This window comes from Plutella xylostella, chromosome 18, assembly GCF_932276165.1.
Source record: "Plutella xylostella chromosome 18, ilPluXylo3.1, whole genome shotgun sequence".
Classification (NCBI taxonomy): domain Eukaryota; kingdom Metazoa; phylum Arthropoda; class Insecta; order Lepidoptera; family Plutellidae; genus Plutella; species Plutella xylostella.
In genome coordinates, this window is record NC_063998.1 from 5,015,913 (window position 1) to 5,036,257 (window position 20,345).

General features: G+C 38.5%; 5 protein-coding genes across 5 annotated transcripts; 2 read left to right on the forward strand and 3 right to left on the reverse strand.

Annotated features, from left to right (window-relative positions):
• Nucleotides 1-71: 71 nt before the first annotated feature.
• Nucleotides 72-5,382, reverse strand: LOC105391010 (serine/threonine-protein kinase PAK mbt). Its single transcript, XM_038114036.2, has 9 exons — nucleotides 5,075-5,382; nucleotides 4,764-4,912; nucleotides 4,017-4,599; nucleotides 3,477-3,787; nucleotides 3,059-3,235; nucleotides 2,313-2,435; nucleotides 2,062-2,226; nucleotides 779-976; nucleotides 72-153 (listed from the first exon to the last, which is right to left on the reverse strand). The coding sequence occupies exons 2-9, from the start codon at nucleotides 4,902-4,904 to the stop codon at nucleotides 139-141; spliced, it is 1,713 nt and encodes a 570-aa protein (XP_037969964.2). The 5' UTR covers nucleotides 4,905-4,912; nucleotides 5,075-5,382; the 3' UTR covers nucleotides 72-138.
• A 253-nt stretch (nucleotides 5,383-5,635) lies between these two features.
• LOC105391011 (CWF19-like protein 2 homolog) lies at nucleotides 5,636-8,302 on the forward strand. The gene is made up of 5 exons (XM_038114094.2): nucleotides 5,636-5,875; nucleotides 5,966-7,030; nucleotides 7,134-7,517; nucleotides 7,602-7,940; nucleotides 8,090-8,302. The coding sequence occupies exons 1-5, from the start codon at nucleotides 5,795-5,797 to the stop codon at nucleotides 8,225-8,227; spliced, it is 2,007 nt and encodes a 668-aa protein (XP_037970022.2). The 5' UTR covers nucleotides 5,636-5,794; the 3' UTR covers nucleotides 8,228-8,302.
• Nucleotides 8,303-8,734: 432 nt separating this feature from the next.
• On the reverse strand, nucleotides 8,735-9,902 carry LOC119692700 (dnaJ homolog subfamily C member 17). Its single transcript, XM_038114095.2, has 3 exons — nucleotides 9,755-9,902; nucleotides 9,051-9,657; nucleotides 8,735-8,957 (listed from the first exon to the last, which is right to left on the reverse strand). The coding sequence occupies exons 1-3, from the start codon at nucleotides 9,827-9,829 to the stop codon at nucleotides 8,764-8,766; spliced, it is 876 nt and encodes a 291-aa protein (XP_037970023.1). The 5' UTR covers nucleotides 9,830-9,902; the 3' UTR covers nucleotides 8,735-8,763.
• Nucleotides 9,903-10,164: 262 nt separating this feature from the next.
• Nucleotides 10,165-11,315, forward strand: LOC119692675 (28S ribosomal protein S2, mitochondrial). The gene is made up of 3 exons (XM_038113959.2): nucleotides 10,165-10,321; nucleotides 10,428-10,511; nucleotides 10,613-11,315. The coding sequence occupies exons 1-3, from the start codon at nucleotides 10,303-10,305 to the stop codon at nucleotides 11,257-11,259; spliced, it is 750 nt and encodes a 249-aa protein (XP_037969887.2). The 5' UTR covers nucleotides 10,165-10,302; the 3' UTR covers nucleotides 11,260-11,315.
• A 191-nt stretch (nucleotides 11,316-11,506) lies between these two features.
• On the reverse strand, nucleotides 11,507-19,494 carry LOC105391018 (leucine-rich repeat-containing protein 58). Its single transcript, XM_038113958.2, has 4 exons — nucleotides 18,887-19,494; nucleotides 14,989-15,205; nucleotides 13,900-14,089; nucleotides 11,507-12,673 (listed from the first exon to the last, which is right to left on the reverse strand). The coding sequence occupies exons 1-4, from the start codon at nucleotides 19,375-19,377 to the stop codon at nucleotides 12,501-12,503; spliced, it is 1,071 nt and encodes a 356-aa protein (XP_037969886.2). The 5' UTR covers nucleotides 19,378-19,494; the 3' UTR covers nucleotides 11,507-12,500.
• Nucleotides 19,495-20,345: the final 851 nt, after the last annotated feature.

The window sequence follows — 20,345 nt, forward strand, 5'->3', positions numbered from 1 at the left end:
ATAGATAAGTAATTTTGTAAAAGTGCTCTGTTAGTAATATCCTAGTGATCACTTAAAATTACAAATATGGATAAGGTAAAATCTTCAGGCTTTCTCCCATACTCGTATTCGTTTCAATCGATACTTCAGCAGTCGGACTCACTGGTTGGCATTCTGTAATATAATAAAAACATAAGCATAAGAATGTATACTTGACTGTACCGTTTACGCTCGACAAGCAGACCTTACTTTATTCCACTAAATCACATGTGGCCAATATTACTCTATCTCTTCCACCCAAAGGTAGTCCGCTAGAGATCGATTGCAATAAGGCCGCATCTTTGTACTATTTTATTTGTTGTATTGTAATTTTTGCTGTTGGTGCAAATATTACCTGATGCTGCATAAGCGGCACAACAAAACTCGGGCCGGCCGGCCGGTTAAGGAAACCTATCCCAGTTTATCAACTAAACGACACATTCTCGACAAGTTTGTCATAACGTTACCTGATGCTGCATGAGCGGCACGAGCACGGCGGGCGGGCCGGCGCGGCGCAAGAAGGCGTGCTGCAGTATAGTATGTTATCTACATAACACAACTGACTAGTCAAGGCACACTTTTCCCACACATTTATGTAACGTAGATGTCAGGTCTCTCCATCCCGGTAAGATCTTCAGGTATTTCTGGGATTTGACTCAGCAAGAGAAGTTACAATAGATCTTTTAGTTTCCAGTGTCGAATGGGCACTGATTGCGCTGCCCTTTCAATAAGAACTGTAATAATATAAAGCTAGTATTACCTGATGCTGCATGAGCGGCACGAGCACGGCGGGCGGGCCGGCGCGGCGCAGGAAGGCGTGCGTGAGCAGCCGCGCGGCCGCGTGCCGCAGCGCCGGGTCCCTCACTAGAGCACACTCCACGAACGACAGCAGGTCGGGCGGGCAGCGCGCCGAGTTGCGCGGCCGAGGGGGCGGCATGTCGCGGATGCGGCGCATGGCCTGGGGGATGGGGTTGGTTAGTGGGGGAAAAGGTATTCTAATATAACATAAGTAGGTGGTAACACAGCTAGAATAGAATGAATCTTTATTTAAGAAAATAAACATATAACATATACATATATCATATATCCCATAAAACCAATGGTTTGAGTGTGGGAGCTAGTAGTCCATGTTCTCATGATTATAATCCCCATGTAGTCAAGAGAGTCGGAGGTGATTCGCAGCACGTTGGTAATCACGTGATAGATCGCGTGCAGTATCGCTGTTTTAGAACAATCTTGAGTACAATTTTGAATTAAATGCATAAGTATTTGGACTCTTACAAATTCGCAAACAATACCTACAACATAATACACAAATATATCCTACACTTTAACCCCCTTATTCATAAAAAAGTTACAATACGTTTTAACTAATAAACTGTTTTGTCCCTCTCTGTCAAAGAACAAATTGTTCTTTGTTGGAGAGGGACAAAACAGTTTATTAGTTAAAACGTTTTGTAACTTCTCTATGAATAAGGGGGTAAAATTATAATCATTTATTACATAATTTCTTAATTAAGTTTGTATAAATGGTACTGCAACTGCAATGCATAATCTAGTAAACTACTGCGTTTCTCCAACACGCCCATTAAAACTGAGGTAGGTATATCGATGGCGGTAAAAAGTTAATTGCGAGAATGCAGCTTCTAACGGAAGTCGTAACAACCTGCGCCATTCAATATCCGTCGGCTGTGTGAAAGTGATTTAAATGTGCGACCGGTTTTTATGCCATTTTTATACTCGATTATTTACCACTTTTCTTTCCCATGGAATTCATACTTTTTCTCCCAGACTGAAAGATCGGGAGATTATAACTTTGACATTTGTATCTATGAGCGACGATGCATCTCCGAAACGGATAGGCTTATTCAAATGCAGTTTTTGTTTAATACGTGATTTGATCGCCAGTGCTCTTAGCTAATATGGCTAAGACCAACAGCGATTAAATACCTAATTTTTTTTTTTAATAATCTGTGCAGTCATTGTTTATCAAAGGGCCCAGCAGTTCAAAAGTATTTTTAACTTGTCCTAGGTTGTATTTACCTGCAAAGGCGGCTCATTGAAGAATGGCGGTTCTCCGTCCACCATCTCTACCAGCATGATGCCCAGAGACCACACGTCCACTTCCGGCCCGTAGGGCAGTCTCGATATCACTTCCGGTGACATCCAATATGGCGTCCCCACCAGTGATTTACGTTTTGGCAACTCCTGCAAATAAAACAAAGGCGTTAGAAATGCAACTTCATAGTGCATTTATATATTTTTTTTATTACGAAGACTATTCCATAAATTACCTGTGAAACTTGAGCACAAAATCCGAAATCGGACAGTTTGACGCGACCGTCGGCCGTCATGAGTATGGAATCAGACTTGATATCTCTGTGTATGACGCCTTGGCCGTGGAGGAATGATAATGCCTGAAAGGAAATAATAAATATTATACATCTGTTTCTATGACCATTTTTGTATTCCACACATGTAATGAATGACACACTTTTCTAGAATGTTATTATTTAGCATAACAGTTACAAGGTGTACCACGTTGTAATGCTATGCATTCTAAATCTAACACCAAGACCAGTTACTTGACTTATAAAGGAATATGCATGATACTACAAAGCATTTTCTTAGGCGCAGTATAAAATATGTAGGTATTTAACATCTAAGTACATGAATCATAAAGGAGAATGTGTGTTCTCTGGTCCTCGTTTCAGAGCTTTAAATGTTTATCCTGTATATCCCACAGGAAAGTAAAATTTATAACACAATTAGATTGATAGTGCCTTGTAAAATTTTAGCTTTTAACATTACAACAGAGCTAGGTAAAATGTATATTTTGTATATTGACTAAACTGCCAGCCTACATCCAACAGTGGAATGCTTTAGCTTTAGGCTGATTATGATATTGTCTAAAATGAGTGAAATGTACAGTCAGTTCAAACTCACAAACTGCCTATTAAAACATTGTCAGTTGTTATTGAGCTATTTTCACAAGGAACAAAACTGTACATCTACTTATGCAGCTGACCGTACAACGTACCTTCAAGCACTGCTTGCACACGGTGGCGATCTGCTCGGGCTCCATCCTCGCGCGGGTCACGATGTCGGTCAGCGCTCCCCCGGCCATGTACTCCATCACCACCCACAGCTCGTCGCCCACCAGGTACGACGCGTGCATCTCGACTATGTTGGGGTGCGGGTAGTCGCGCATTATCACCTAAGAATTGAGCAATTGATCAGGGTAGGGGAATGTTTGTCGCCATGTGTATATGTACCTATATGGTGACATAGTTTGGAAGATGGTTGTGATATGATCAAATGTTTATGCTATTCCGGCCATGTTTCTTCTAAATCAGCCTTCTATGTATAGCTTAACTATGCTAGGCTTATATTATTGGATCAATTTAACTCTGAATCTCATTTAAAAACTACACGGATTTTTTATGAGTTCCACATACCACTTCATTGAACAGCAGCTCCCGTCGCTGCTGCTTCCTGAGGTCCATCATTTTGACGGCGACGCGCCGGCGCGTGCGCGTGTCCGTGGCCGCGCACACCACGCCCGTGCTGCCCTCGCCGATCCGCGCGAAGCCTGTGAGCGTGGCGCGCGGGTCCCCTTCGCTGACGACCAATCGCAGAGCAGCACGGAACTGCTCGTGCGTCAGACGAAGCTCGTGTTTGGAAGCGTTGAGAGGGAGCGCCCCCGCCGCCGCCCCGGGAGGCTGTCGCGCTGATAGTGCACTGCCAAAGGAGCCTTGCATCTCGCCGGCTGGAATATAAAACATAATTAAGATAACTGTTTTGAAACCATAAATATTATTTAATCCTTCATATCAATAACTGTACTAGGGGTGGACTTAATGCTAAAAGCATTTTCTACCAGTCAACCAGTAATGTCACCAATATTATTAACATGCTTTGTTTCTTTTATACATGTATTGGAAACATAATTCATAAGCATATTATACAGCAGAAAATTTACAAACATGTGAACTTACCCATGTGAATACTGTTTCCATTTGAGCCATGATGCATCGGGTGAGTGGGGTGGTTGTGTTGATGGAATGGCACATTTGCATTTTGTATATTAGCATTTTGTATAACAGGGTATGAGGATCCAGTGTTGTGATTGGTGACATCTCTTAGATCTCTCACTACAGCCTGATTTTCAGGTTTAGACCATTCTGCAGGAGTCTCAACAGCATTGTTATAGTCATTCAGAGTGTAGTTACTGCTGTGGTCTCTTCGTAAGCTAGGGTACTGCTGGGGGGCAGGGGGCACGGGAGGCATCTCTTCTGGAACTGACGGAGGGACATTTGCCTGGTTTCTTAAGTCCCTCCTGATTCGAGGAGGACTGGTACTTCTTAATGAATTTGATCGGGCAACATTTGATGTCTTCGGCAAGATAACTCCATTTGGTATTTGCTGTGGCACATTTATGTTGGACATTGGGCGGGAAATTGAAGATACTGGTGTAATTCTGTGGTCTCCTCTTACAACTGTTTTTAAATCCAATATTTCGGTGGGAGTGATTTCTGATGGATCGACCAAAGGCAAGGGCCGATTTGTTGACTTTAGAATCTGAAAAAAATATTTAATTTGAACCTGAACTTGAAAATCAGTATAGAATATACAATAGATTAAATACTTTATAACTATTGCTAGTTTAGAAGTAATCTTTGTATGTTTAATTATTTATGGTGACCAATAAAGATATATTCTATTCTGATTGTATTACACTATACCTGATTATTTCCGACAAGTGAAGCCCATTGCAAGGGCAGTCCCACAAACTTTCCTTCTCTCTTATCAAACCCAGTGTGGACCCGGTGCTCAAAATTACTGGGAGGTGATATCAGAGGCTTCTTCTTCTTCTTGGAAAACATCTTGTGCTCTGAAAAATAAAACAGTCGTAACATAATGAGCACAAGCACATAGCGAAGGGAAAGCGAAAGGTTTACTACTGTTTCTACGTGTTTATTTCCTTCATACACTTCACTCATCAGTAATTTGACACACGCCCTCAAAACTCATGTTTTCATAAAACAATACTCACGATTTTACGGAGCTGCTCTTGGTTTGGCTTCGATTGAAACAGCTACTGAATACCAATCAGCATACACTACTCCATGAAATTCCTGGCATATCTTACAACAAATTGAATTAGGCGTAATAGCATTACATGCACCTGTTCACCTGCCGTTTAATAAAAGAAAATCACGTTTTTCTTTGTTTCGACATATAGATTAGAATGTTGTTGAATCACTGATTCCAGCTATACATTTCCCCTGACAATAATTTGGCAAATATTAATAATTTTCTAAAATATTGTTTGCCGTGTCTTTTCTAATCATAGCAACATGAATGAATGAATGAAATGATTCATTGAATGAATGAAAGTTAAATGAAAAGAATCGTTCTCGACTCTGTAGTCTATGCTACGATTTTTTTTCAGGGCTATTTTCGTGTCATGCGTAGTTTTTCCCGCGTGTTTATAGTTTCGCGCACTGCGGATGGAACCTGCAATTTCTGCCTGTGCGGGCACCCTTAAGCACACAGAATAGAATATTAGAATCTGCTGACATATAAATTTACCTCAGCTGTTCTGTGGCACTCGGTGTTGTGTTCATGTGTTGTTGGTGCATTGTATTTTGCCTATTTTAGATTATTTTTCTTAATGTATTAATAATAATATAGTGAGATTTCAGCCGAGTGAAGCATAATCTATTACTTCTTCTTCACCTTCCTTCCGGAAAGCTAAAGTCCTTGCTCAAAAATGAAGGAGAAAAAGAAAAACAAGGAGAAGCGCAGCAAACATCAAGACTCTGAAAAACATTCTAAAAAGAAATCTAGACGGGTAACTCAACGGATTAGCTTTTTGTCTGTTAATCATCATCAGAATTTACAATAATATACATACTTTATCATGGTTTGTTTATTCTTTCAGTCTTCAAGCTCAGAGTCAGATGAATGGGTAGAACAGGAAAAGACATCTAATCCAGTTACCAAAGAGCGGGATGACTGGATGGCTATGACGGGGATGCTCAAAACATACACAAAAGAAGATATAAAGCCAAAACGTGAGGAGAAAAATAAACCTAATATTGATTCTTACAACCCCGCCACATGCAGTAGAGAACTAAACCCATATTGGAAAGATGGTGGCTCTGGTCTTCCACAATCTTCTGAAAGTTTCAAAAAATCACGACCTTTCATTAAACCATCCAATGAGGATGATTACTATTCAAGATCATCACATTCCAGAAAATTCATCAAGCCCAATGATAATAATTATTACTCCCCAAGCAGTGAAAAGTATAAAAAACCTGATGATGAAGATGATTACTATGCATCATCTTCATCAAGACATAAAACTGGTAGAGAACACCATAAACCTGGAGATGATGATATCTACTATTCATCCTCAAAGCATAGTAAGAGTTCTACTGAGACTAGAAGCAGAAATTGCGAAGCAACAAAATATGAGTCTTCAAGCTATAAGCAGTCCAGTAACTGGAGAGTGAAAAACAACAAAGATAGAGGTAGACAGGAGCCTAATATTGAAACACATTCTAATGATGACAACTTTTCTGAAAGTACTAGGGTACAAGAAGATGGACATGAAAATCAATTTATAAAACAACAGCCAGAGGAACCTCGTCAACCAAAACAAATTGATGGAAAATATCTGAGTGATGAAAAAATGAATAAACTTGCAGCCAAAATTGTCAAGGCTGAAATTATGGGTGACATGAAAGTAGTCAATGACTTGAAAGCTAAACTTGAGGCAGCCAGGGAATACAGGAAGCAAAATCCTGATGCTGGTCCAATGGAGGTAGATGAGGGAGTAATTCTTATGTCAACAAATGCTATGGGTAACAGCCGACCACTGACTAAAACTTCTCAAGGAGATGCTAGAAGCAAGGGAGGTAAACGTAAAGCAGAAACTCATAGTAGTGGTGAGAGGCAAAAGTACTTTGGCAATGATGACAAATATAATCTTGCACAAATGGTAACTAGATTTTTGTTTTTCATGAGTATGAGTATATTTGAATTTTGAATGTATTGTATGTACCTAGTCAAACTAATTTGATAAACAATTTTTCCTTTTCCAGTTTGAACAGGAAAAGTATGGCACAAACTATGATAATGATGCTCAACTGGCAAACATTACTGCTAAACATCGGAATCCTAATGATGATCTAGAAGACATATTTACTGATGAAATATCTAAGAATACCAATGTAGCTAAGGATGAACAAAAGGAGAAGGATAGGGCTATTAAACAGCATGTGAGAATGGAGAAGTCTCTAGAAGGGTGTCTGCATTGTGTGGACTCTAGGGCTATGATCAAGCACCTGATGGTCAGTTGTGGTAGCAAGGTGTACCTGGCTCTACCTGGAAGGAAATCATTAGTAAATGGGCACTGCCTCATAACCACTATTCAACATGCAAGCAGTGTGACAGCTGTTGATGAGGATGTATGGGAGGAAATCATGGTAAATACTTCTCTTTTTTCAAAGTACATGTAATTTTACTGTGCTAAAAAAAAATACTGTTCATGACAATAATTTATATTGCAGGACTACAGAAAAGCTTTGACAAAGTTTTTTAACTCTCAAAACCAAGATGTTGTCTTCTTTGAAACAGCAACAAGACTGCACAAGTTTCCTCATCTAGTCATCAACTGTGTCCCCCTGCCGAGGGATGTGGGGGACATGGCTGCCATTTATTTCAAAAAGGCCCTGCTGGAATGTGAGGCTGAGTGGTCAATGAACAAAAAAGTAATTGATTTAAAAGGGAAAAATGTGAGGAAAGGTGTACCAAAAGGTCTGCCATACTTTTGGATCGATTTTGGAATGGACCCAGGATTTGCCCATGTGATAGAAGATCAACAGCTATTTCCTAAAGCATTTGCAGAGGTGAGTAATTAATTTGTTACAAACTGAACAGTCAAAGCAACTGTTTTTTATATCTTGTCCTGTTTAAATGTAGCATTAAATAAATACTTTTCTTTCTTATCATTATTTTGTATTTTACTATAGGTCTGACCAAGTGTGTCTTGTTACAGGAAATTATTGGAGGAATACTAGATCTGGACCACAATCTATGGAAAAATCCAAAAAAGGAACATGGAGATCAAGAAAGGAAAAAAGTTATGGAGTTTTTATCAAAGTGGAAAGAATTTGATACTGTAGCAAAACGATAAAATAAGCAGTAGCCATCTACTTGTTACCTTAAAATCCATACCAAGTATGATAAAATAAAGTAATTTTTAAATCAATAACAAAAGTTTTAATTACCTACCTGCCTGTTCAGAAATCTGCCACACAAAAAAACAAAATTAATAGCAATTATAATAGTTATTCATTTAATTTCATGTTTAACTGTATTCAGTTAGAGCTCATTCACACGAAGACGAATCGTGATTTTTCACGAATCGTGTTTTTTCATGATTCGTTATTTTTTTTGACGGGAGCAATGCTTTTTATATACCCATGTTCACACGCTTCACGAATCGTGAAAAAAGACGTAGACGGATACGTCGGTCACTACGGTCATTAGAATGACGATTCGTTAAAAATCTATTTCTATTCGATAAAAAATCGTTGAAAAAACACGATTCCGTATTCAATGTGAACATCTATCCGTCAAGGCGAATCGTGTTTTATACCGAATCGTCAAAGACGTATCCCGTGTGAATGCGCCCTTATTTGATCTTTATTGTTTTCTATTTACAACAAATTACATTCCTTGGTTTTCTTCTTTTTTCAATTCTTCTATCAGTCTTTGTCTTTCAGCAGCTTGCCTGACCTTGGCTAATACTAGTGATTCATAGTCTCTATCAGAAACTAATGATGGACCTCCCAAGTCTTTCTTTGTAGTTAACACTGGCCTCTCATTAACCCATTTCAATGTAAGAGGGTTCTCAGGTAGCCCTGTAAATAATGAGGATTATATTTATTACATCAGAAAATCATCATAAGTAAAGTTTATTAGTTTGCAATAAAAAACATAGTGAAGACTCATACCCTTTTCAAAATCAACAGCCATTTCTGATGCCTCTTTGGTTGAATATTCAACTAAAGCCACACCTTTCTTTGCAGGAGATATGATAAGAGCAACAATATCTCCATATTTCTTTAATATTCTTCTTAACGTTGCTTCATCATAACCTCCATTACTAGGATCAGTTTTGTCAGCTTTCCATTTAATTTTAATCCGGTTCAATGCTGAGTCCCACACAGGCTGGCTCACATGCGCCATTGTTCTCCTAATCTCTTCTTTCATCCTCTTCTGCTCCTCCTGTAGTAGGCGACTTCCTTCTTTCTGTAATCTATCAATTTCCATAGCAAGTTTCTGTTCATCAGTAAGGTTACTTTGACTTCCAGAACCTGCCTCGCGTTCTCTGCGTTCCAGATCCTCTTTCAGTTTCTGTCGTTTGCTGTCTAGTGCTTGGTGTCGGAGCTTAGCTGCTTCTTTTGCTCTGAGCACTTTGTCGTAGGCTGCTCGCGCCGAGACATCAGTAAGAATTTCCAAAGCGCGGGAAAGCTCATGAAATGTTTCTGCTGCCTTTGGATCATCTGGATTTTTGTCGGGGTGGCATTGTAAAGCCTTTTTCCTGTAGGCTTTTTTAATCTACAAAACGTACAATAATTTTAATAATACTCCAATACAGATACAATAACCTCGACGTGAATATAAATAAAAACCCTATTATTATATTTTAACCTACCTCAGAATCAGTTGCAGTAATTTGGACATCAAGTATCGCATACAAATCTATTTCTTCAATGCCTTTCTTTGCCATTTTAATAAATAAAACAGTATTTCACAATCTCAAGCAAATAAACAAAGCACAAATATTGCCGAGTGACAGATGACTTCACTAATCATAGACTAGAATATTATAATGTATGTAGTCCCGGAGTCGGATGATCGACAAAGCATACAAAACTCTTCGATTTCTTTTATTATGAAAAAGTGAAGGGAACCCCAGAAACCGAAGGCGCGCAACGTGAACCCGTTCCTCCTCTTTACTACCGTAATAACCGTATCCGATTTTCTTTACAAACGTATAGGTTGCTGACCCAGTGCGTGCCCGCTTAGGTTAGCACTTAGGCCATTCTCATAACACAGAGTACCCATATGAATTATTGACATTTGATATGACAGTAGGTAGGCTTTCTGTTTTTGAGGTTATGTTTAATGTTATGGTTAAATCGAAAATTGATTAACAAATTAGATAATATAAATTAAATACTTCATCAGCTATTCAATACAATGTTGTCAAGAAAATTAGGTAAGTGGCCTATCAGATTTTCCCAAGCCCCACTTAACTCGGTCATTCGTTACAATTTTATTGTAGGTACGTTTTTTGTACTGATGCATTTTTTAATATTTTTCAGCTTTATCAACCCTAACGACAAGAATACCATTGTTAAAGAAGTATTCCGCTGTGGTCCAAAACGCTCCGCAAGCTGTGCCAGAAAGTAAATCATTTCTTATTCTACGTTTTTCTTACATAGTATTTTTCTACTTTGATGAGTTTTTCCTCATGAAACTGTGGTAACTAGCCTTTATATACTTTCAGGTAACAACAAGACAGTCAATTCTCCACTTGATCATCCAGATTACTTTCATGTTCATGACTTGTTTACAGTCAAAGACCTATTTGAAGCTCGGATCCATTATGGCCACAAAGAGGGATCCTTGAATGACTACATGAGACCTTACCTTTATGGCTCTAGGTTGGGTCATTTGATATTTGACTTAGATATAACAGCTGAGCATCTACGAAGGGCACTGAACTTCACAGCCCACATAGCATACAGGGGTGGAATTATTTTATTCTTCAATAGAAATGCACAGAATGCTCATATTGTAGAGAAGACTGCTCAAGAAGCCGGTGAATACGCCCACACTAGGTTCTGGAGAGGCGGTATCTTCACCAATGCCAATTATCAGTTTGGGGCTATCACAAGGTTGCCTGACCTTTGTATCTTCTTGAACACTCAGAACAATATTCTGAATCAGCACACAGCTGTTAGAGACAGTGCTAAAATGTTAATACCTACCATCGGTATTGTTGATTCAAACTGTAACCCAAATCTGATAACATACCCGGTGCCTGGCAATGATGACTCACCAGCAGCCATCAGCCTCTACTGCCGACTGTTCAAACAAGCCATATTGAGAGGTAAGGAGGAAAGGATGAAGTTTTTACAAGAAACTGAATGATTATTTGATAGGTTATAAGATAGTGGTATTTGTTTAGAATAAATCATAAGTATTTATATTATGGTATCATTGTTTTCCTTAGAAATTTTATCAATAGGGTTTCATCATCTTCAATTCTTCATTTTTATTGTTATTCTCTGAACTAAAAACAAAAACTGAATGAAAATTGAATCAGAATTTACGCATATTATTTTAAAACAGGTAGAAATTTAAATAATTACTGCTTTGCACTTAAACCAAACAACAATTAATATTTCTTGTTCTTTTATTATGCTTACAAAGTAACCTTTGTTTATAGTTCATTTCATTCAAGTTTTAATATGTTATTATGGTATGTGTATTTGGTACAATTTACAATTACTTACTTAACTCTATGAAGTTACAAAAATAACAAAACAAATAACAGTAATAAAATGTATTGTGATAAGTAGATAGTTAAATTACATATTATATAATCACTAGATATAGTTTGGTCTAAGATTTACATACAGCTGCAAAATGAATCTAATGACTCTGCAGACATAGAACATACCTTAATTAGCCTAACAGTCAATCAAGTTATCATAAAGTTTTAAAATATAATTTGTTACAAATCTTACTTTCTAAATTACCCTCAAAATGAGACCAAAAATAATAAAGTAATGTTTCTATTTCTGATAAAAAATATGTTTTGATTCAATGGCAAAAAAATCTTACAATTTATGACTACTTACAATTAGCTTATTATGCCCAAAGTTTGATAAAAAATGTACTTAAACGTAAAATTCATAAACTAGGCTTGTTTGAGGGACCTTATACCACAGCCACAGCTCTCAGATGTCCTATTCAGAGCTGTACCCACAGCGTTTTCATACTGACAATGAATTCATAATAAGTATGCACATGATCTGCGCGCATTTCTAATTGACGCTTGAGTGAAGATTTACTATGAATTCTCTATCACTTAAAATCGCTAAGTTTCACTATACATAATGGTAGGTATCGTAAGCCGAACGACACGTCGTTAACCTTGGAATTTACAGCTTTTTTTCTAAACACATCTGAAATCGTTCAGAATATACATTTGTGTTCTATTTCGGCGTAAAGAACATTTTTCCGACACTCTGAACCTATAGGGTCACTCTAGCTAAAACGATATGACGGACAACTCCCAAGCAATAGCCACATTTAATGCGACTATAATCGCAATGAATCGTTTTCGTAGAATGACCCTCAAGCATTTAAAGTCCCAAACAAGCCAATTAGCCCAGCAGAACCTTCCGCATCATATGCGGGTGGGCATTATTCTCCTCGCGGCTCTCCCAAGCTCCGGTGATGCACTTGGAGCTACACAGGAACTGCAGCAGGGGAATCCGGTACTTGCCGCAGAAGTCCACGAACTTGATGTGCTCGACGCGGTTGTCAAAGAATACACCTGCGGAATGGAGGAGTTTTAGGATGTTTAGGCAAATATATATTCTATCTATCCTGAAGGGCTACCACGGGGCGCATTTAAGACGTGACAAAAGTTTTTCATCGCGCATCCTCAAGAGCAAGCGCGACCGACGGAGAGATTTTGTCACGTTTTAATTGCCCCGTGCTAGCCCTCCTGGTGTTTTGTACAGTGTTGATAAAACGAAGGGGGTGTTTACGATTTTTAAGTGCGTATTAGTATATGTGGTGGTAAAAAATGATGGACAAATGCGTCTAAACAAGGTACCTATACCACATCATGCGATCCGAAGAATCTTTCTTTGCCAAAAACTTTCTCATATCCTCGGCTTACTTATGTAGCTGCCTCGGCTAACATCGACTGTACCGTCCAAACCCAATCTGCGTCTGCCAGAGATATGTCAACTTACTAAGGCATCTGCCTATTATGCTGCTCATTTCGCTTCCAAGGCTTCCCAGGGTTTCACTATCAAATAAACTTATTACGAAATATGGAATCCATTTTCATAACTAGCATTCTTAAGTTTGTGGGCCAAAATAAACTTCTGGGAGTGACCATATTTCCGTCTTGTTCATGCCTAGGTCATTACGAGTAGGAGTAGGACACACTGAACAAAGACCTTTGTCCTTAGATTAGAATAGTCCGTTCTCAATGCCTGGCTTGTACCGAAGTGGTACCGAACTGATAATTTTGCGCTGTAAAAATGGCATGACTTTATTATTTGTTAATACGGTTACTCGCCCGATAAGTTTTTATCAACAAATGGCTTTGTTTTGTCGCGTAATTGCGCAATGTAAGTGTATTCATTATTATAGTATACTTATATGTAGTTATTATTGTTGGTCCATGAACATGATGATGAAAATAAGGCAAAAGTAGACTCAGGTATGCTCATACACATAAACACTACATAACTTTACGCATGCCTTTCCTCGAATAATATAACTAGGTAGGTACTCCCGTGACTGAAAGGGTATTCTATAAACAGCGTAGTTAGATCAAAAACCCGGTAGGTACCTACTCACCTTTCAGCATACCTACCTAAAGTCTGTTTTTTAATCTCAGATACTAAATTGACAGATCCTGGACGGTTCATCAATAGTCGATTGTCCCGTGATTAAGTTGATGAACTATTCAGAATCTGTCAATTTAGTATCTGAGATTAAAAAGCAGACTTTAGTTAGTCGAAAAACCCGATACCTACTCACCTTTACACTTAGGGTTGACGCAGCACTGAGCAGCGTTGAGGTATTTGAGCAAGGTGGCGGGGACTTCTCCGGGCAGTATCGGGATCTGGTTGAGCTTGATGGAGCGCCCAGCCAGCTCCAGGAGCGAGGGCGGCTGCAGCGTCATGTCCCGCACGAAGCGGACCACTAGCGGGTTGTCTCGGAGACTCAGCTGAGGTGGAATGAGAAACAAGTGAGTTAGTACAGGATAAAGTGTCCAATAGGCAGGGCAAAGTGCTATCGGTAATTGGTAGCGTCTCCGCTGGCTGTAAGTAGGTATGTTGTTCTTTTACTAAATAGTTAGGCGCTAGGAAAGAAAGAAAGAAACATTTATTTGACACACTGAACAATAAAAAACAGAAACAAAAAGAAAAAGAATACTACAAAAAATTTATACGTATGAAAAAAAAAACAGAAAATAATACAAACACGGTTGCTGTCCAGAGCGTCAAAAAGGCACCAGCTCAGGAGGTGAGGTTTAATTAATACTTACGACAACAAACGAAGTGGCTTGGTTAGGTAATCTTGTGCAAAATGGACACCTTTAAAAGTGATAAAGGGTAGCAAGCATAAATTAGGTAGGTATATCATGTCAACAAGCGAGCAAAACGAGGGTCATCAGAACGAGATAAACCTGCCCAGAAAATGGCACGCGTGTGGTATCTTATCAACTTGTCACTCACAACAGAAATCCTATATTTATTGCAAGAGACAGTGACTGGTCAAAACTGCATGGGTGCGATAGCAGAGATAGTCCTGTTAAAAGCGTAAACAAACAACACAAACTGAAATTTTAAGTAGGGCATTTACATTACACCTTCATAAATGTACCTACCTAATGAAGGTGCCCTATATTGGTATTAGCTATAGCAAGAACCACTAACTCCATACTGGGAAAACATAAGTCTACAATGGAAACCTGATAACAAATTATCAAGTAGGTAAGTAACAAAAGCAAATACGTACCTACACGTATACGTTGACAAATAATTAACTTAGAACAGCTTGAAACCCTGGAAACATCGCACGTTACTGCTAATTCATCAAACATTTCGCAAATCGCCGACTCACCTCATTCAGACATTTCAACTTAATGATTTGCGTCGGCAGTGTCTTTAGTCGGTTTCTGTGCAGCAGCAAGGATCGCAGCTGCTTTAGGTTGGCTATGCTGGGAGGGAGCTGCTCGATGAGGTTGTCGCTCAGAACCAGCGCTTGGAGCGACGTCAGGTGCCCCACCGACTCCGGCACGTCGCATATTTGATTCCCACCCAGGGACAGGATCTGTAAGCTGAAGTTGCAACCGTATTACTTATTAAAGTAACGAACACTTGCTCGGATATTTTTATTGTGCATGAATTTGGTATAATTGCCATTCAGGATTTTAGGGTTCCGCTCATCTGGCATAATCTTAATTGACCAAAACTCATTTCGCATAACTCGTATGGTCTAAACTTTTTAGGCCGAACCATCACTTTGCCAAGACTTATGTGGCATAAGGCTCGTTTCGTCTAAAACTCTTTAGGCACAATCTTTAAACACCTAAGTTTCGTTTGCTCAAATTTATGTTCGTCTATAACTATGTATAATCTTGTTTCTCCTAATGTTATCTTAATAAATAATATATTAAGTATGTAGTAAATGTACAAATTGTGGTATTTTTCTCCTACATCCCGAAAATCACGATATTGTATGATCAAAAAATCGAAAGTTAACGACCAATATAATTATTACAAACCCCATGAGATTGAAACCTAAAAATAGGTGCGACGACGAGCAAAGCGAGGAGGAGCGTGTTAGGTGCACATGTTCATCAAAACCAAAGCGGAGCGCAGCGAAGCGGAGCGGAGCGTTTTCCAAACAGCGGAAACAATACAAGGCACCAGTTTGCGCTATGTAGGGAGACGCTCCGTCAAAGTTAAAGCCAAATGAATATTATTACTTTGTATAAACCTATGCCATAGCATTATTAGGCTATTCAAGATTTGGCCATACCATTATTAGGCTAAACAATGTTATGCGAAATAACTTTTTACTAAACGAGATTTATGCCATACGATTTTCGGCGTAACGAGACTTTGACCAAACGTTACTATGCAATACGAGATTAGGCAAAAAAATCTTATGCCAAAAAAGGTAGAACCTTAGTTTATGAATTGCTGATCGACTAGATATATAAACTACGAGTAACTACTGAAATGCCTAAAATTTTCAGGCTGAATCTATGGGAATAGTACCTAAGTAGAAAAAGCAGAGTGTGTAACTACTGAGCACCTACACATTGCACCATCCACCAGAAGTGCACCACTAGATAGCTGATGCTTCAAAGTGTGGGCCCTAAGTTCTCACACATACGCAGAAACACCATTACGTTTGTACCTACATAGAAATACCTTCCTAAATAACCTAGTTACATTAGTCAGATACTTATCATACCTACTTGTGTGAATGTTAGTTAGGTACTGCATGTGCATGTAAAGTAGCATGTGTAATTGTGTAGATAGGTAATTTAATTTAATTTATTTAATTTCAATTGTATTATTCTGTAAACAATGTATCGTAAATATATGATCATTTTATACTATTTATTATGAACTATGAGTGCTGCCAATTATCTAATTATTGTAATTAATTCTTTGAGGAAAGCATTAAGGGAGTAAATCAAATGTTGTATTTAGTAATTAAGAATTGTGTTATTTAAGGTTTACTGCTGTGATTTTCCCATAAATAAACACACACACACACACGCCTTGTACTAATGTACTCCCTTGCGGGGTAGGCAGAGGTGCATTGCTGCACCCACTTTTCGCCAGAGTGTTATGTTAGTCCCAATGTAATAGGGGGCGGGCCTATTGCCATTTTACGGGCACATCCAAGACCTGAGAACAAATATCTGTGTTTAAACAAATATCTGCCCCAGCCGGGAATCGAACCCGGGACCATCGGCTCAGTAGTCAGGGCACTAACCACTACGCCATTCGGTCGTCGCCATAAATAAATAAATACTTAATATATCAGGTAGCTGATTTCCATGATATCCAATATCCAACTGTAATTTTAGCTCTCGCCCCAAGGCCAAGTTACACTTCAGTTCACTCCCTATTTCTTAAATTGCTACTACATAGAAGTAGTATTCAGTAACCTATAGATATTATCATGGTCAGCTTCATGTACTTAACTACCTACAAGCTATATTTTTTATACCTTATCAAACTAACAAATTGACAATGTTTGAATGAATGAAAAGATGAAGGTTCTCCTGAAGGGTCCTACGCCCTTTGAGTTGCTCGATAAAGGTTTTATCGAAGTGTGTTCCATTTCCATTAGCTAAGTACTTTGAAGTTAACTGTACAAGGTACCTTCTTAAAAAAGTAGTTTGCTAAATGTCAAAATACTCTTGTGTGTTGGTAGTGTGAATTGATATTTTTACGGAGTCGATAAACTCGTTTAAATATAGCCCGGGCCTCATGTTTACAAAGTGGTACAAATTCAGAAATACCTACCTACCAAATGTTTCTACGCTGCGACGCAATAATCCCCAAAATAAATATGTTCTTGCCTAGATAAGATATCAAGTCTTTATGTAAGTCTGCATAAGGTCTACATTACTATTTGATTGCTATACCCACCTAGGTAACATAGGCTTCTTATAGTTTCGCATTCGCAGAGATCATAAAATTTAATGTTAATCATAATGGCCACATTTTAGTACGCTACACCATACGTGCGCCTTTATTTTTAATGGTTTTGTTTACTAATCTGCTGTTTTGTTACGTAGTGGGTACCTACCTATCTACTTCTTTTGAGTTTAGATACTTACTGAAATCTGATGGTAGGTACCTAACTAGTTGGTAAGATATGATGGTCATAAGTATTACCAACTCAGACAATAATATTATATCGGTCAGCTTCTTTTAAACATCATAATAAAATAGAGATTATTACATTTATAGATTGTATAGGTCGGTATGTAGATCGTAGTACTGCGAGGACTGGATAACAAATGAAATCTCAAGTGTATAAGTGATTCTCACTACACGAGCATTACACGAGCTGCCTCGTGTAGTGAGAACACCGGTACCTACAGGTATTCATATCCCCCATGTTTTGTTTGGCGTTGTTTACCTTGATTGGCCTTGACATTGATACACATATACAGTAGTAGGTATATAATATAGTATGAGCGATGTATTACTTTTTTAGTTTTTTTATGTAGGATTGTGATCTATAATAATATATAGGTATACTTACCTACTTACTCACTTATTTTTAAGGGTGTTTCACATAAGTACTGTAGATAGACATCGAGGCTGGGCAAACCAGCCAACTTATCATCCATCCTTAAAACGCAACGATGCAAATAATAGTGGAAAGTCTAAAACCTTATTGATTGGCCGATTCTGGGCCAGCAAGTAAAAGGGGTAAAAGGGCGCAGAAATGATATATATGATTCATTTAGCTTTAGATTACTACTGGGTACACAGAGTTGTGTCATGTGCCTACCAATATTGGAATTAATATTTATTAGTAGCTGTCCACCCGCCAGCTCATTGTTATCTTTTAAATAATAATAATAAGTGATAGTGATAATGGATTACATTAAACATAATCTTCTGTTAGCTATGTCATTAGAGGTGAGGGCCTTGTCTGAATTAAAATGTAAAGTGTTTCAATCTGGATGAAAACGCAAATAGGGAAATGGCATTGTTATAGATCAATTTGACCCTAATTAAATTATGTAAAATTTAATAATGTTGATGTAATAAAATAAAGAATAATATCGCGTCCAACATTTCACATTCGCTTGGGCCATGAACAAATATTAATAAAGCTTAATGAATTGATATTAAGTATTGATCGTTAATGTAACAAGTGACGAATGTGACGATACAATACATTAGCACACATTATGTATAGTTAGGTAGGTAGGAGGTACTTAGATATAACAAAGTAGAGGTCGTTAGGCACTTACCTACTAAGTTTCCAAATGTCTTTCGGTATATTAGTAATATTGTTCCCTCCTATGTACAGGTATCTTAAGGACGCTAATTCTAACACTTGTTCAGGGAAGGCATTTAGCCGGTTTCCGCTGAAATTGACCTCTCTGAGGGTGTTTCTGTCCACGGTGAAGCACTTGGGCAGAGATTCGTTGGTGAGTAGGTTGTGCTTGGCTATCAGCGAGGTCAGAGGACAATGCTCGAGCACGTCGGGCAAGCTCGTCAGCCTGTTGTTGCTCACGTCCAAAATTTTCAAGTTCCGGAATTGGTGTATCGAGTCTGGAAGACTCTCTATCCTGTTGCTGTAGAGCAGAACAATCTCATAGTTATCCGAGCAGTTCTTCTCGTCCACAATGCCGCTGAGTTCCGACGAGACGCTGACGGTGTCCAGTAACTGTCCGGAGAGATCGAGAGTTTTTTGTTCGCGACTGTCGCTATCGCAGCTGTCTGAAGTGTAGCACTCCATGTTGTTTGTGAATGTCTGATACGTTATCTACTCGGGCTGGGGTCGGGCGGCGCCGCTGCTCCGCGCCACGGCGTATGCGCAACTGCCGCCGCGGCCACCTCCTCCCTCCCTCCTCTACGCCACTTGATTCTATTGATCAATCGTTCGACCAACTGGTTCAATATGCTCGTGTGAATTACAAATTTCTATACCTACCTAGGTATTAATATGCACCGTCCAACGTTTGATACTTGTTGTTGTGCCCCCGCTAGTGCCGATTCTGTCATCTATCAACTATGTCTATCATATGATAATATGACCTTTGTCATTTAACAGCGAACCTGCCGGTGCCGCGTTTTACTTTATAGATTTTAATTTTAACATTTTTAACTCAACTGAACAGCACAGTACTTTAAATTAACTTTTTTATGTTTTTGTCGCTGCCGCTGTTGTTATTACCTAGGTAAGTATACATAAGATAGATCGTGGAAATTTTACCATTACCATCCTTTCTTATAATATAATACCTACCATTACCATCCTTTCTTAAAAATATAAGAGGCAGTAAAATTCAGTATAACTATCCGTGATTGATGCAGCAGTAATAGGTCACTTTATTTTAGTATTTTTAGTAACAAAATTGGTATAAATCAAGAATACTATTACCTACTAGATATTTACGACGAGGAGTATAAAGAACTATAGGTAGGTACCTATGGTAGTGGTACTATACATAACTTCATTTCAATAAGGATAGATTTAAATTTTCGCGCGCCTCATTGCAAAATGGCGCGCCCACCTCCCCCGCGACCAACTACTGTCATTGTCATTCGCTCATAGACAAAACTCAATAGTGATGTGCAAATATATTAAAAATGTTAAGTCGATTGATTATTTCTAATGTTAATACACACATTATTATGTAGAAAATGCAGCTCTACAGTAGGAAAAACATTACGCTTCTCGTTAAGCTGCGTATAGACCGGCCC

Coding starts and splice junctions, on each gene's coding strand:
- LOC105391010 (XM_038114036.2), bottom strand. CDS start 4,904: ATGTTTTCCAAGAAGAAGAAGAAGCCTCTGATATCACCTCCCAGTAAT. Junction 3,788..4,016: donor TGGAAACAGTATTCACATGG/GTAAGTTCACAT, acceptor TTTATATTCCAG/CCGGCGAGATGCAAGGCTCC. Junction 2,227..2,312: donor TTTGTGCTCAAGTTTCACAG/GTAATTTATGGA, acceptor TTTTATTTGCAG/GAGTTGCCAAAACGTAAATC.
- LOC105391011 (XM_038114094.2), top strand. CDS start 5,795: ATGAAGGAGAAAAAGAAAAACAAGGAGAAGCGCAGCAAACATCAAGAC. Junction 5,876..5,965: donor CTAAAAAGAAATCTAGACGG/GTAACTCAACGG, acceptor TTATTCTTTCAG/TCTTCAAGCTCAGAGTCAGA. Junction 7,518..7,601: donor ATGTATGGGAGGAAATCATG/GTAAATACTTCT, acceptor TTTATATTGCAG/GACTACAGAAAAGCTTTGAC.
- LOC119692700 (XM_038114095.2), bottom strand. CDS start 9,829: ATGGCAAAGAAAGGCATTGAAGAAATAGATTTGTATGCGATACTTGAT. Junction 9,658..9,754: donor TTACTGCAACTGATTCTGAG/GTAGGTTAAAAT, acceptor TACGTTTTGTAG/ATTAAAAAAGCCTACAGGAA. Junction 8,958..9,050: donor GGCTGTTGATTTTGAAAAGG/GTATGAGTCTTC, acceptor CATTATTTACAG/GGCTACCTGAGAACCCTCTT.
- LOC119692675 (XM_038113959.2), top strand. Junction 10,512..10,612: donor TCCGCAAGCTGTGCCAGAAA/GTAAATCATTTC, acceptor ATATACTTTCAG/GTAACAACAAGACAGTCAAT.
- LOC105391018 (XM_038113958.2), bottom strand. CDS start 19,377: ATGGAGTGCTACACTTCAGACAGCTGCGATAGCGACAGTCGCGAACAA. Junction 15,206..18,886: donor GACATTTGGAAACTTAGTAG/GTAAGTGCCTAA, acceptor TTGCAACTTCAG/CTTACAGATCCTGTCCCTGG. Junction 14,090..14,988: donor AGTTGAAATGTCTGAATGAG/GTGAGTCGGCGA, acceptor ATTCCACCTCAG/CTGAGTCTCCGAGACAACCC.